The sequence below is a fragment of the Nyctereutes procyonoides genome, unplaced genomic scaffold (assembly GCF_905146905.1).
Source record: "Nyctereutes procyonoides isolate TBG_1078 unplaced genomic scaffold, NYPRO_anot_genome, whole genome shotgun sequence".
Classification (NCBI taxonomy): Eukaryota; Metazoa; Chordata; class Mammalia; order Carnivora; family Canidae; genus Nyctereutes; species Nyctereutes procyonoides.
The window spans coordinates 25,603,024-25,617,955 of NW_026575142.1; the positions used below are offsets into that span (position 1 = coordinate 25,603,024).

A 14,932-nucleotide genomic window follows, 5' to 3' on the forward strand; every position below is an offset into this window, starting at 1 on the left:
TGTCAGAGGAAAACAAAATCAATATTCCTTAAAAGTCTATTTGCAAATAAAAGCATCTAGATTATTCTCACTTTTTGCTGTACTGCTGCTTAATATATTCTAAACTGTTAAATTAAGTCTCATACTTCAGTTAAATGAATGTTTGAGAATGATAAAGAATGTGGAATCAAATACTCTCTTAAAGCACACTTTTAAGCAAATCTGTGAGACTTTTTAATGGATTCTAATAGCCTGATAAAGGGTAGTAAGATCTGACTATTACGCTTTACCTAAAGCCATTATTTGATCTGATAATGACCTTGGTTTTAAACAAATTAAGGATATGGGAAAAGGTGACCAAAATAATTACACAGTTAGCTATTGTATAAAAATGCCTTTCCAAGAGAACTGTTACCCACATAAGTATTGAGCACTTCCGCTAGTATTTGTAAGCATACTTGAGGTTGGAATAATTTTTCAGTTCCTCTCCATGTATCAGAGGAAATTATTAAAATGAAAAACTAGTTCTGCTACCTTGATGGCCACCAGCTATTCCAATCACTGCCTAGCTAAAGCTGGTTCTTTTATGTTCTGAATTGCCATGCTCTGCTCCTCTCCAAGAACCTTCTCAGAGATCCAGCTGTTCTTTCTCCCACTTCCTCGAAACCCACAACCCCAATTCCTTGTAGAACCACCAGTCTGTGAACAATGGGGCTGTGTGTCCATCTGTCTACAGTTGTTCCAAAGTCCACACACACACACACACACACACACCCGCCAGTGATTCCAAGGTATTTTCTTGGCCATGCTCTTCCTAAGAAAAGAAAATAGAATATAAATTTAGTCTCAGGCAGGGCACCCCTTCTGATGAAGTACTCCGCCACCCATGGTATTCAGTTGATCAAGCAGGGATCATTAAGCTCTTCATCACACCATAACAAATGAAGCTTTATATAGATTATCTCATTGAATCTTCTTGAGCAAACCTGTGAGTTAGATACTAATACTCCTTATTTGCAAATATAGGAACTGAGGCTAGTAGAAGTTGGAAAGCTTGCCTATAGCTGCACAGCTGGTCAGTGGGGGAACCAGCATTCAAGTCCAGACCTAAGCAGTCCGCATCCACGCTCTAAATGTTCACACTGCAGCATACTTGGATACCATATTCTCTTAAGTGAAAACAGCAATCTTTCCCTTACAGAAAATTTAGGAATTCATTAACTGAAAGTGACTGTTTTTAACAGCCACCAGTTTTTAACTTTCCTCTACTTCCTCCCCACACCACAGAGGTATATACCAGAGATGGGAACTCCTACGGAAGACCTTGTGAATTTCCATTCTTAGTTAATGGGACCTGGCATCATGAGTGCATTCTTGACGAAACTTACGGTGGGCCATGGTGTGCAACCACCTTAAATTATGAATATGATAAAATGTGGGGCATCTGCTTAAAACCAGGTATGTATGGACTAGCAGACTTTATATATGGAAAGAAAATGGATACCATTTATGTGAGGCAAAAGGGAGAAGGAAGAGTCTAAGAGAACTCAAAAATGACTGTAACAAATATTATCCCAGAGAAAGAGTATATATTTGAGGAGAGAGAAGGAGAGAGAAATAATGCGTAGCTATGAATTTGCTTTCAGAAGCAGGCCAAAGCAAGAACCAAGACAGGATGGTGCCATTGAAGACAAAGGAGTAGGAAGAGGAAGTAGAAAAGGCATGAGCCGTTAGGAAATTACGAGTAACCTTTACTAGAGCAGTTTCAAAAGACCAGTGGTCGTGGAAGCCAGGTTATAGTGGACTAGAGTATGAACAGAAGGAGAGAAAACCTCTTAGGTTTTATGGATTGGAAATGGAGCAAAGGTGGTGTTTTGGGGGTAGATAGGTTGTTTTGGGGGTAGATAGGTTGAAGAAAAACTGTTATGATGGTAGAGACTTAAGTATATTAGTGGCCTGAAGCAAAGAGTAAGGGACGATAGAGACCTATATCCCTGGGACAGCATTGGTGACACTGTTCGTCCTGCCATTTCGGTATATTAGGCAGAGCATTTTTTCTAATAGCTTCTTACTAGAAGGAAACTACGCAGGGTGTTCTAAAGAATTCACTGCTCTTTAGAAAGAGAGAGAGACCAAAGTAACATTTGCATCATGATCTGGTATATAACTGAGACATATCTTCTTACCAGCCATATGAAAGTTATATGAGGTCATAGTACCTGACATGTGGTAAGTGCTCCAGAAATATTTTTAAATAAGCAATTGGTTGGAAGAATGTATAATAAAGAGTAAGGGAAAAGCTCCAGACCTACATAATAGTAAATACTTATAGGGCCCTGCCAAGTGGCAGGTACTAGTCTAAGCACTCAAACTATATTAATCCATTCAATCTTCACACAACCCTGTAAGGTAGGTACCACTATTTATGCTCATTTTACAGATGAGCAAAGTGAGGCATGGGGGAGTTACAACACTTGCCTAAGGTCACTTAGCTATACATTTTAGATCTAAGATTCAAATCTAGGAAATCGAGTTTTGAAGTCCTTGCCTTAACTATACTATCATGCCTCTTCCAGTAGCCAAGCTGGTGATATTACTAATACTGATCCCTCTTTAAAGGAAGCTGAGTTCAAAATGAAGAGTTCTAAGCAACTAGAAGAGGTTATTCTGAGTTAGTGGTTCTGCAGCTGAATCACTTGAAAAATTTATTAGAACAAAGAGTTTTGGGGCCCACCTCCAGAAATTATAATGATTATATAGATTTGGAGTTTAGTGAGTTCCCAGATGATGCTGATGATGCTGGTCTGGGGACCACACTTTAAGAATCACTGTTCTGGGTAGACGCACAGGCTTTTCAACACCCAGAACCTACTGAAAGATAAAAGTATTTGCTTTGGCTGCAATTGATACTAGGCAGAGTTTGGTCAACTAGGTGCTGATTTCATATAAACCTCACTATAGTCTGGATCAGAAATTTTCAATGTGAAAGGGAGTTTAGAGGTTATCTAGTGTAAACCCTCATTTTTCAGGTGAGGGGCAGCAGATGCAGATTGATAACATGGCCTATCAGGGTCAGACTGCATTTGTATGGAGCCTGGAGATTCCAGGATCCCTGACCTTCATTCCCCACTGTATTTATCCCACTTTACCATGCTTCCTTGACTATCATGAGTTTCAATGTCTTTAGCTTCCTTTGGGTGGTGAGGGTGAGAATGGTAGCATTCATATACCTCTCAGACTTATTTTTAGGGAAGAAGCAGGACTATGAATTTCTCAAAGCTGAGGATTGTTAAACCATGCAGATTGTATTTTATAGCAAACATACTGCCATCCCACTGGAAGCTCCTGGATTTACAGACATAAGGCCCCAGTGGTAATAAGGAATTTTTAGGCAATATACTTACAAATCCACCCATTTTGTTTTCACCAAATATCACATTCAACTCAGTTGCTATTTAGGACATTCAAATGTGTCTGAAGAAGCAGTGTGTGCTGTTCAGAAGATCAACAAGACCAGATTTAGACTAGTGTTCTGATTATAGCTCTGTCACAAACACTGCTAGATCTTTGTTTCCATCTGTGAAATGAGAGCATTAGACAAAATGTTCTCAGAGGACCCTTCCAGCTTGAAAGACCATAAGTCTAGCATGTGATAGAAGACTGGTTATGGGAAGCCCTTTGGAAAACTCCCTGAGTGGAGCCTGGGACACCCTTGACATTGTCTATATTGCATTTCTTTTTCTAGAGAGTATTTTTAAACCACTTGTGTCAAGACCTATATAACTCATCTAAGAAATAATTTGAAAAGTCTGTCTGAAACTATACATGCTTTTTAGATATTTGTTAAAGAAAATATGCACATTATACAATGAACATGTATATCTGTATACATATGCACACATATCTACATATACATCTACAATATTATATAATATTAATTTGGGTCATATATTAAATAATCTGTTAAAACATTAAGAAGATATTTAGACTGAGTTTTTAAAGTAAGGTAGTCACTTAGATTCTAAATCTTGGGGATTTAAGCAGCATGTCTGCACATACACATGTACATACACACAGTGTTTCACTGCAGGCTGTAGGCAAACCCCTCCGCAGTCTGCCACCATTTTCAAGTGAGCTTGTTTTCCATCAGCCCAGGAATTTGACAATGTGAGCACATTCAAAGACTCCTACATTTAGGCAGAGGACCAGCATGGGCTAAAATATGGCATTGTAATTGACAGGGAATAAAAGGAGAGTAGAGGATAGGAGAATGGAAGCTTTAATCAGCCAAAGTCATTTGTTTCCCATGACTTCAATTTCTTTGTGTAACCAAAGAGTCAAAATATGGTCTAGCCAAACAATAAGCTTCAATTTTAGTGTATCCTTAGAGTATGGAAATTGAATTGCAGTATTGGTAAGCACTCTTAGTAATATAAAACACTATTCCCTTACTTTATGATCCCTAACATATCTTTTTATCAACAGAAAATGGCTGTGAAGATAATTGGGAAAAGAATGAGCAGATTGGAAGTTGCTACCAATTTAATACTCAAGCCACTCTTTCTTGGAAGGAAGCTTACATTTCATGTCAGAATCAAGGAGCTGACTTACTGAGCATCAGCAATGCTGCTGAATTAACTTATCTTAAAGGTAGGTTTGCATGTGGTAGAGCAAATTGCTGGGATTGTAAAGATGGCGTCTGTCTACCTCTATTTTCATATCCAGGTGTGTTGTTTTCTGTATATATTTTTCTGTCTTCTCTTAATTGTCAACACTGAAGCCCATAGGCAGAAATGTATGCATATAATCCTATTCTATCCTTTGAAAATGCATTTCATGTTGGAGACTGAAAAGAGGTTAATGTTCAGAAAATGGTGTCAGGTAGCAAATTAAACTGCTACTCTAAGCCTAAGTGACAAGATTTTTTTTAAGGTGAACATTAGACTCTTTGAAAAGTAGAGAGGAAGGTGAAGAAGATGGCCAAGTCACACTAGATGGCATCAGTGCCATGTCCTTGTGTTGAGTAGAGGAGTGTCATCCTCAAAGGCAAGGCAATGTCTAAGAAATCTTAAAGTGGATTTAATGAATGGACACATAGAGTGAATAGGATTTTGTTTTGTTTGTGGGAATTCTTAAATTTTTAATTATGAAAACATATATATATATATATACAAAAAATAGAAAGTAACCTGAAAGAGACTTGTGTAACCACTACCCTGACTTACATACTCTATACACTAGACATTTCATTATATTGCTTTACATGGATCGATTCCCTCCCCCCTTCCCTTTTTCCCTTATGTTAAAGAAATAAAATGTTAACAGAGTAAAAGCCCCATGTCCATCTCTCAAAATAACTATTCTTTGAGTACTTTTACTATATATATATATGGTATATATTATATATATAATATATACTATATATACTTTATATTTATATATATTTATATATAATATATACTATATATATACTTTATATATATTTATATATAATATATACTATATATAATATATACTATATAAATTTTTATATATATATTTACTATATATTTATATACCATTTATGTTTTCATTATACTATTCTGTTTTTACATGATATAAATACTTATTTGCCCATTTATAGGTTTATCCATTGTTAACTGCTGCTGTAAAGTATCCATTGTCAACTGCTGCTGTAAAGTATTACAATAAACCACAATTTATCCATGCCCTATTGAGAAACAGGTTGTTTTCAGTTTTTCCTATTACAAACACCTCTGCAGGGAACATCCTCATTTGTGCCTCATGGGGCAGACATGTATGAGAATTTCTCTAGAGTTAGGAATTGCTGAGTTATGGGGTGTACATATTTTCACTTATAATAAAAAATTCCAAAAAAAAAATCCAAATTGCTTTCCAAAGGGGTTATATTCATTTAAATCTCCACTAGCATCTGGTGTTATCAGATTTAGTTGGCCAATATGATGAATGTGAAACAGTATTTCATATTTTCTTTTATATTTTCCTGATAATTCTTGTGGTTTTGTGTCTCATGCTTATTAGGCTTTCAGGTCTTCAGTTTATAATCTGCTAGTTGATATCCCTTGCCTGTTTTCTATTGAGTTGTTTGGCTTTTTCTTATTGATCTGTTATAGTTCTTTATATATACTTATCTTTTGTTGTAGGATTACAAATAACTTTTCCTAATCTTTAGTCTTTTTGCTTTTGTTTTTTCTTATCATTTAAAAATATGTTAATTTTAATTTGGTCAATCTTTTCCTTACTGTTTAGTACTTACTTATATTATCTGGCAAATTCTTTCTTAGCCCTAATATGATAATCCTCTCATTTTTCTTCCAAAAGTTTATAATTTTGCTCTTCATATTTATATCCATAATCCACCTGGAATAAAATTTCTAGAGGAGGAACTCTAATTGATCTTTCTCTACATGGATGTCAGTTGACCAAGCACTATTTATTTCACATTTTTCCCTCAGATTTGTTATGCCACCTCCAGTAAATATAAACTCCCCTGTTACATGTGGATTGTTTCTATGCTCTCCATCCTATTCCTTTGGTCTACTTGTCTGTCTGTGTGTCTGTTCCACACTGTTTTAATTATGCCAGCTGCACGGGAAATATGGATGAGCAAGTCCTCTCTTATTTTTTTTAAGATTTTATTTATTTATTCGTGAGAGACAAGAGAGAGGCACAGACATAGGCAGAGGGAGAAGCAGGCTCCATGCAGGGAGCCCGATGTGGGAATTTATCCCAGGTCTTCAGGATCACACCCTGGGCCGAAGGTGGCAATAAACCACTGAGCCACCCAGGCTGCCCTCTCTTATTTTTTTTCTTGAATTGCCTTGGCTATTTTTTTTAACCACTTCTTCTTTTCCATGAATTTAAGGATCACCTTATTAATCTCAATGAAAAATTTTATTGGGACTTTGGAATTGCATTGAATTATAGATTAATTAAAGAGGCACTACTGTCACTACATTATTAAGTCTTCTCATACATGAAAATGGTATGCCTTTCTACTTATTTGGGACATCTTTTATGTATTCAGTAAAATTCTATAACTTTTTCCATCAGAGTATTGCACATCTTTTACTAGAAAGTTTATAAACAGAAAGTCTCTATTTAATTTTTAAAAAACAAGAAACCTGGGATGACTGGGTGGCTCAGTTGGTTGAGCATCTGACTCTTGATTTTATCTCAGGTCATAATCTCAGGGTCAAGGGATAGAGAGCCCTGCATGGAACTCCACTCTGTGGGGAGTCTGCTTCTCTCCTTCTCTCTCTGCTCCTTCCCTGCCCTTGCTTTCTCTCTCTCTAAAAAATAATAATAATAATAATAATAATTAAATCTTGGGGTGTTTGGGTGGCTCAGTTGGGTAAGCATCTGCATTCAGCTCAGGTCATGATCCCAGGGTCCTGGGATGGAGCCCCACATTGGGCTCCCTGTTCAGTGCAGAATCTGCTTCTTTCTCTCCCTCTATTTCTCCCCCCGGCCTGTGCTCACTCTCTCTCTCTCTCTCTCTCTCTCTCTCTCTCTCAAATAAATAAATAAATAAATAAATAAAATCTTTGAAATAAAATAATCTTTTAAGAAATCAAGAAACCCAAGTTACTGAGTCTCTGATAATTTGAATGAAAAAATAAATTATATGACAGTAGTGATGTTTCAGACTGAAACTGAGTACTAAATGCTTTTCAGTATCTTATTTAATGTCATATAACAATGCTATGAGGTATAGGTATTTCTATTATTATACTCACTTTGCAGATGAGGAATGTGAGGATCAGAGAGGAAGTGTAATTTGCTCAAGGTCACATACAAGTAATTAGCAGAGCCAAAATTTGAACACAATCAATCTGACTTGAAATAAAGTTGTAGGGGATCCCTGGGTGGCTCAGTGGTTTGACGCCTGCCTTTGGCCCAGGGCTTGATCCTGGAGTCCCGGGATCAAGTCCTGCGTCGGGCTCCCGGCGTGGAGCCTGCTTCTCCCTCCTCCTGTGTCTCTGCCTCTCTCTCTCTCTCTCTCTCTCTCTCTCTCTCTCTCTCTCTATGTTTATCATAAATAAATAAATCTTTAAAAAAAAAGAAAGTTGTATCCATCATTCATCTATCTGCATTTACCTTTTACAAGACTAGTAAGTTTTTTGCAGGAAGAGTTGGGCCTCATGAGTTTTTCCCTTTTGCACAAAACTCTAAGCATTATTGCTACATATGAAACAAACACCTATTCCTAGATATAATTCAGAGAAATTCTATCACACTGTTTTATAATAAGTATAAATATTTGCTAAATTCAAACTGTGAGTAAAACCCTAATATCTCCAGATAAATCACATAATTTAATCATCATCCAACCGGGGACGCCTGGGTGGCTCAGCATTTGAACATGTCTGCCTTTGGCTCAGGGCGTGATCCTGGTCCAGGGATCAAGTCCCACATCAGGCTCCCTGTGAGGAATCTGCTTCTCCCTCTATCTGTGTCTCTGCTTCTCTATGTGTCTCTCAGAAATAAATAAATAAAATCTTTAAAAAAATCATCATCCAATCTCATAAGACAAGTATTTTTATTCCCATTTACAGATAAGGAAATTGGCGTTTAGAAATAACATACCCAAGATCACATGGCTGAGAAGTACCAGAACTGGGATTCAAATATCAACATATATGACTCCATAGCTCTTACTTTTTTTTACTATACTATTTGCTTCTCTTACGTATTTTTTTTCTTTTCATCATTAATAGTCTAGTAGACTTTTGTCATGCCTTTTAGCTAATGCTTTGTTCAGCCCTCCTTTCTTACTTACAGCTTTACCCTTTTCCTATGTTGTTTGGTCCTTGAATAATCAGACCCTGATGGGCTAGTGGTTCAATGGAATTCTTTTCCAGACCTCACTGAACCTTACAAAGAATATTGTTGAAAGTAAAAAGTGCCAATAAATTTAAGACTACTGGAATATTGACATTTGAAAACAAATGTTCTCAGTAAAGGACAAATGTGTGACTATCAAAATCATAACAACTAATGATGCATTGGGAAGAATGAATGTTGCATGATTCCTTTATGCGTCATTTCTCTTTAATAACTCATAAAAGTGAGATAATACACTAAGTGGTCCCCCTGTGCTCCAGGCCAGATACTCCCATTTTATGTATATCAATAATTTTAGAGATACACCCTTTCTAATCTTCCAACCTCCTCTTTCACTGTGAATGCTGTTTAAGTGTATTGTAATTATTTTAACCTAATTATAATTGCTAGTTTCCCAATACCCAAGCTGTATTTTTTTTTTAAGATTTATTTATTTATCATAGACAGAGAGACACAGAGAGCCAGAGACACAGGAGGAGGGAGAAGCAGGCTCCATGCCGGGAGCCTGACGTGGGACTCGATCCCGGGACTCCAGGATCGCGCCCTGGGCCAAAGGCAGGTGCCAAACTGCTGAGCCACCCAGGGATTCCCCCCCCCCCAAGCTGTATTTTTAGCATCTGAATCTCAGAGTATCCAATATTGAAAATTTATTGAAGTTTCTCTTTTTACTGAAAACTGCCATGTGTAAACATTGGGCTAGGGGAGTGAGGCCAACAAAAGTGAATCAGACAATGATTTTGTGATCTAGATGCTTCATCTACTTGGGGAAATAAGAGCTGTACATATTCAGAGCATAATGGAGAACGTATTCTCAAATGACTTCTGATCTGATAGCTAGTGGTTGGATGGGACTAGAGAATCTACTGCCAGAAAAAAGGCAGAAACAGTCCCTTGAAAATAAGTCCCATGTAATCTAAAAGAGGTTGTTTTTTTTTGTTTTGTTTTGTTTTTTCTTCCTGCCCTATACTTAGTTTTGTTTTACTAATACAGGGGCTTCTGGAGTGGATGATTTGGTTTCCTTACACTCACTAGATTTTGTTTGGAAGTTAGATTTCCCATGGCTCTGGCCTTCCTAGAGAACCTCTAACCACATACTCATTCCAGAGCTACAAAACAGGACCCAGTAGTCCCCAGAGCAGGAATAGCACATTTGCATTTTCCTCCACCCTGAAGTGTTATTCACTTTGAGTGGCCTCTGACAGGTTCTCCAAGGCTAGGACACTTATAAGTCAGGGTCCTTGCTGGTGTTGCCTTTCTAATGCATTAGAAGTTCTTCTCTGGCTCATTCCAGGTGCATTACCATGATCAGGACTGTAGTGTCCCTTGTGGAGAGAGGAATAGAAATAGAGGGTCAAGTCTGAACAGGTTTTAGGGACAGTGACAATTCTACTTCAGTGAACTCACCTATTTGATTTGATTAGGTATGAGGATTTATGCTAGCAGTCATCTGTTTCCTGATGGCAAAGATGGAGGTAAGCTAAGTCTCAAATTGGTCATCTTCTTGCTTGGATTGTATGTAGGAAAAAAGTCTAGCTTCAGATTGTCCAAGCCATAAATGAAATATCTGCCTTTCATATTTGACAACCTGAATTTTTAGAATCCATTTCCCACTCTCACCTGGCATAAAACACATAAAGAACATTCCTGTTTTCCAACACGGTCACAATTTTGAAATCCTATGATTCTACTGAAGAATAAGTCATCAGTATGGCTCACGAATAGGACAGTGTAATGAAGCAAATTAGGAACCTAACAGATTCCAAAGTTCATTTTGTTTCTTTATAAATGTGTCCTTACCATGTGCAGGTAAGTGATGGGATTATTCAGATGTCCTGCCGGGGATATCGGAAAAGTCTTCATGGAAGGGAAAGTATTGAGTTTGGATGGGCTAGAAGGATTGGTCTTCCATAGTATCCCCAGTTAAAAATTAATAAAGGGAATTCTGAGTGTCCTGTATGATTGAGTCTGAAGTACCATATTTATGTCATAGTTTCCAGAACTTCTTTAGGAAGGCTGGGGAATCAACTGCTTTTATGAATGAGAAATTTACATTAGATTAAATCTTCAATTTGTACGCCAGTGCTTATGCTAACCAGGTGAAAGAAAAAGATGAATCCAAAGTTTCCTTCAGCATTCTCCCAAGCCATCTACCCAAATACCCACCTTTTACTTCCTTATAGAGTATCTTTACCATCTATTTCCTTGAGAAAAGTGAAGCAAACCCTTAGATTTCCTTCCTCGTACTTAGAAATTTATCTGTATCTGTCATCCCTCCAGTTTGCTCAAGGTTAACTCCTTCTCCAAAGCTCTTTGCATCCACACCAGCTGTTTATTCCCTCTCTTAAATTTTCATTGACTCTCCTCACTCTGCTTACTCTTTCCCAACAGGCCATAAACTTATTTAAACTTCTACCATTAAAGTATAGATAGATAGAAGTAGATATAGATGTGGATATATAGATACAGATGTAGATATAGATTCAGATGCAGATACAGTGTATCTTTGCAATTCACTCCCCTAACTTCACATCTGTTCCTCAGTGGAGTGGTAATTAGGCCTCTGCTCCTACCACCCTCTTTCACAAACCCCTGCCCATCCCTTTAATATTGATGTCTGGGTTATTGCTCTTGGCCCCTTTCATCTTTGCTGTTGCTATTTCTGCTCTATACAGGGGAGCTTTTCCACTCCCTTGGTGTCAGTTCTGTTTTAGGCATTTATGTTCTAAAGTCTGCAGTAAGGCAAAAATTGAATATAGTCAAAACTACCCTCAAAAAGCCCTTAGAGTCTGGATATAGTTTTCTATATGCAAATTATACATATATCAGATATTTTTGTGTGATTTACATCTAGAAAATATCCAAATTTCAAGAACCGTTTTTATGTATATAAGGTACACACAAATTATATAAAAGATAATTATATCAATATAAATTTAATTATTTTAAAATTTTATAAATTATATTTTATAGTTTATATAAAAGTTATCTTAAACATGAATATTTTATAAATATTATCATTATAAATATGATTATATTTTATATAAATATAGAGAGATTATGTATATAATTTAATAATGTATCTACATAATTCCCAGAGGAACTAAGAAGCTGTTACTAAGTGTTTAAATGCTGAGAATATTTCAACAAATATATTCCAACCTGTCAGCTCTTCCTATTGTTAGCATCATCCTTATCTTCCGTAGATCATTTCATCAGGTGTTCTATCTCTTTTACTTGGCCTTCAACATCTTCAGGTTCTTTTTTCATGATGTTGATAAAGTCTTACCAGGTTTTTGAATAATTTTGTTGACTTTCTTGGTACTGGTGTGAAAATCCTTACAATCTTTTCAGTTTACCAATACACGTGGACACATATAAGCATGATTGCATCCATTGCTTGTGGGCATATATATATTGACTGGCATATCTGCAACTAGCCTCACTATTTAAATTATCTCTGCTTCTCTATCTTTGTCTCTTTCTCGCTGATGGCTTCTGATAGTCAAGTAATGAATTTGAGTGATACATCTCCACTGTAGTCTGTGCGTGTATGTCTTGTTCTGTGGCTCCATCCTAAATATCTCCTTTGGACTCTAGGGTTGTATATTACATTGCCTACCAAACAGTTCCAATACATATTTCTGAAGCAGTATGGGTAACACTTTACCTTTTGAGGGGTCTACATCTGGTTCTGTCCATAAATTGAAGTCCTCATGGGGACAGGGACTTTGTCTTTTGTTTTTTATATCCTTAGTACCAGTTAAATGATATGTGCTTAATGAACTTAAACTGTCAGTCTGGAATAGTCAGTTCTTCAAAATCTAGATATACAGTAGAAACTGTTTTTATTATTTCTAAAAATAGCTGTTTCACTATTTTTAACTCTCTTGTACTGATACTTTGAGAAGTGAAACAGCTATTTTGAGAAGATTTTGTTCTTACCTTAGAAGAAAGGGACCCGCAGGCTGCTTGAATGGCGGAGGCCAGCTCAAGGCCCCCGACGTGCCCAGCAAGGAGCTTCTCCAGCAGGTTGAGATGCTGTACGGCATGGTTAGGACGGAGGTGCCAGAGGACGTGCCTGGCGTCCAGGAACTGTATAGGAGCTGGCTGCAGGGTAAGGCTCAGAGCAGGCTGGCCGCCTGCTGCACACAAGCTACCATGCGGTGGAGAAGGCCAGCTCCGGCCTCAGCATCAGGTGGTAGGAGGCCTCCTCACAGGTCTGCTGGGCCTACCACAGCCAGTCCTGGGACCCCAGGGATCGCCCCCAAAACACCGAGTGGCAGGGATGTGTTGGAAGCCACACAGAAACAGGACTTGGACCCATAGCCAGTGAAGGTGACCTCAAGCCTGCACTCACCCAGACTCCCCATGGCAGGAGGCCCAAGGTTCCCCAAGGTCCCAGAACCTCGCCGTGGGCCCAAGTCTGTGAGCAGTGTCCTCGTGAGGGCCTGTCTTGTGAGCAGCTTAAGGGAGAGCTGGGACCCCTCCCCATGTCTGGAGTCACCCCCCTGAAGCAGGGTTGGCCAGGCTAGTCAAGCTCCTTGCCCAGGGTGAGGAGCCCTCCTGCACTGGTCAGCAGTGGACGCTGGCAGGAGAGGAGCACCCAGCCCACAGCACCTGTGCTGGGGATGGAGTACCTGCCCCACCTGGAACTGGGTGTTGAGGACGCTGTGGCTTCTGGGACCTGAGAACTTGCGTTTCTGGGCAGTGTTCCAGGTGGGAAGCAGGTTCTGTTGATCAGGCAGGAAGTCCCGTCCCACAGCTGGGCCCCCCCGACCGGGTGGGGGAGAGGACAGATTGCGCTGAGCCCACCAGGCTTGTCACCACAGAGCTCCAAATCTAATAAAGGGATCTCTCTGAAAAAAAAAAAAAAAAAAAAGGGATCCCTGGGTGGCGCAGCGGTTTGGCGCCTGCCTTTGGCCCAGGGCGCGATCCTGGAGACCCGGGATCGAATCCCACGTCGGGCTCCCGGTGCATGAAGCCTGCTTCTCCCTCTGCCTATGTCTCTGCCTTGTCTCTGCCTCTCTCTCTCTGTATGACTATCATAAATAAATAATTTAAAAAAAATTAAAAAAAAAAAGAAAGGGACAGGCTAATGGAAAAGCAGAATTGAATTAACTTACCAGCCTTTGGCTGGCTTTGGTGGATAGATAGCCTCCTACGGAATTCTTGCCTTACAATCAAGACCTTGAGATTTTCGCTATCAGTAGAAACTTAAATCTGACTTAGATAATAATTTAGGCAATTTTGTCACTTGTTAAAATTATGTGATCCTTACAGAAAAAGAAGGCATTCCAAGGATTTTCTGGATTGGCCTAAATCAGCTGTACTCTACTAGAGGCTGGGAATGGTCAGACCAGAAGCCATTAAACTTTCTCAACTGGGACCCAGGTAACTTCCCTGTCTTCCACCTACTATGCACAGAGCAAAAGCTTCAAAAAAGTAAATGAACAAAAGCATCCTATTCACTGACAGCTTATAAAATTTTCAAATCTTGACAAATGTTATTATGATTACCTCTCAGAAGAATTTTTCCCCCTAATTCCTTCTTTATTGTGATACCATTACAGCCAAGTTGAACCATACCATGGATAACTGAGCATTTGTCTCTAACCTTTATGGCAACCGTACTTTTTAGGTAACAGCAGAATAAGCCCCATAACATGACATGTCTGTGACTAACCTGTGTTGTTTCATCTGCAACTCAACTTCATACAGAAATATACTCTCATTTTAAAACTCTTGGGATCTCCTACAATACTTCTCAAGTCCTGACAACATAATGGTTGTATTTTATGACATAAATAAATACCTTAAAGAAAACTTTATAGTTAATAAAACCAACAAAACCTTACTTAGCCAAAAGATTTTTCTCCCCAAAATAAGTTTAGGTACTCTTTTAAAAAATAAAATCTTAGGCTTCTGACAAATATAGACTCTAAATGTTAACACTAGATTCAGTATTTTTTTAAAAAGTGTTCTGTATACATATAAGAAAAATGGGTTAAGTACAATAAAATACCAATAGGTCATTTTAACTTAATGAAATTTCATTGAATTAATGAATTAATTCTCTATTCAGTTA

At 38.2% G+C, this 14,932-nt stretch overlaps 1 protein-coding gene across 3 annotated transcripts in view; it reads left to right on the forward strand.

Moving 5' to 3' along the window:
• LY75 (lymphocyte antigen 75) overlaps positions 1-14,932 on the forward strand; it is a 130,732-nt gene that overhangs the window by 11,137 nt on the left and 104,663 nt on the right. For all 3 annotated transcript variants that reach the window (XR_008662137.1, XM_055307917.1, XM_055307916.1), the window contains exons 3-5: positions 1,267-1,437; positions 4,465-4,629; positions 14,128-14,238. Coding sequence is in view for 2 of the 3 variants with exons in the window: in XM_055307917.1 (XP_055163892.1) it covers positions 1,267-1,437; positions 4,465-4,629; positions 14,128-14,238 (447 nt within the window). In the remaining variant the exon portion in view is untranslated. The remainder of the gene's footprint in view (positions 1-1,266; positions 1,438-4,464; positions 4,630-14,127; positions 14,239-14,932) is intronic.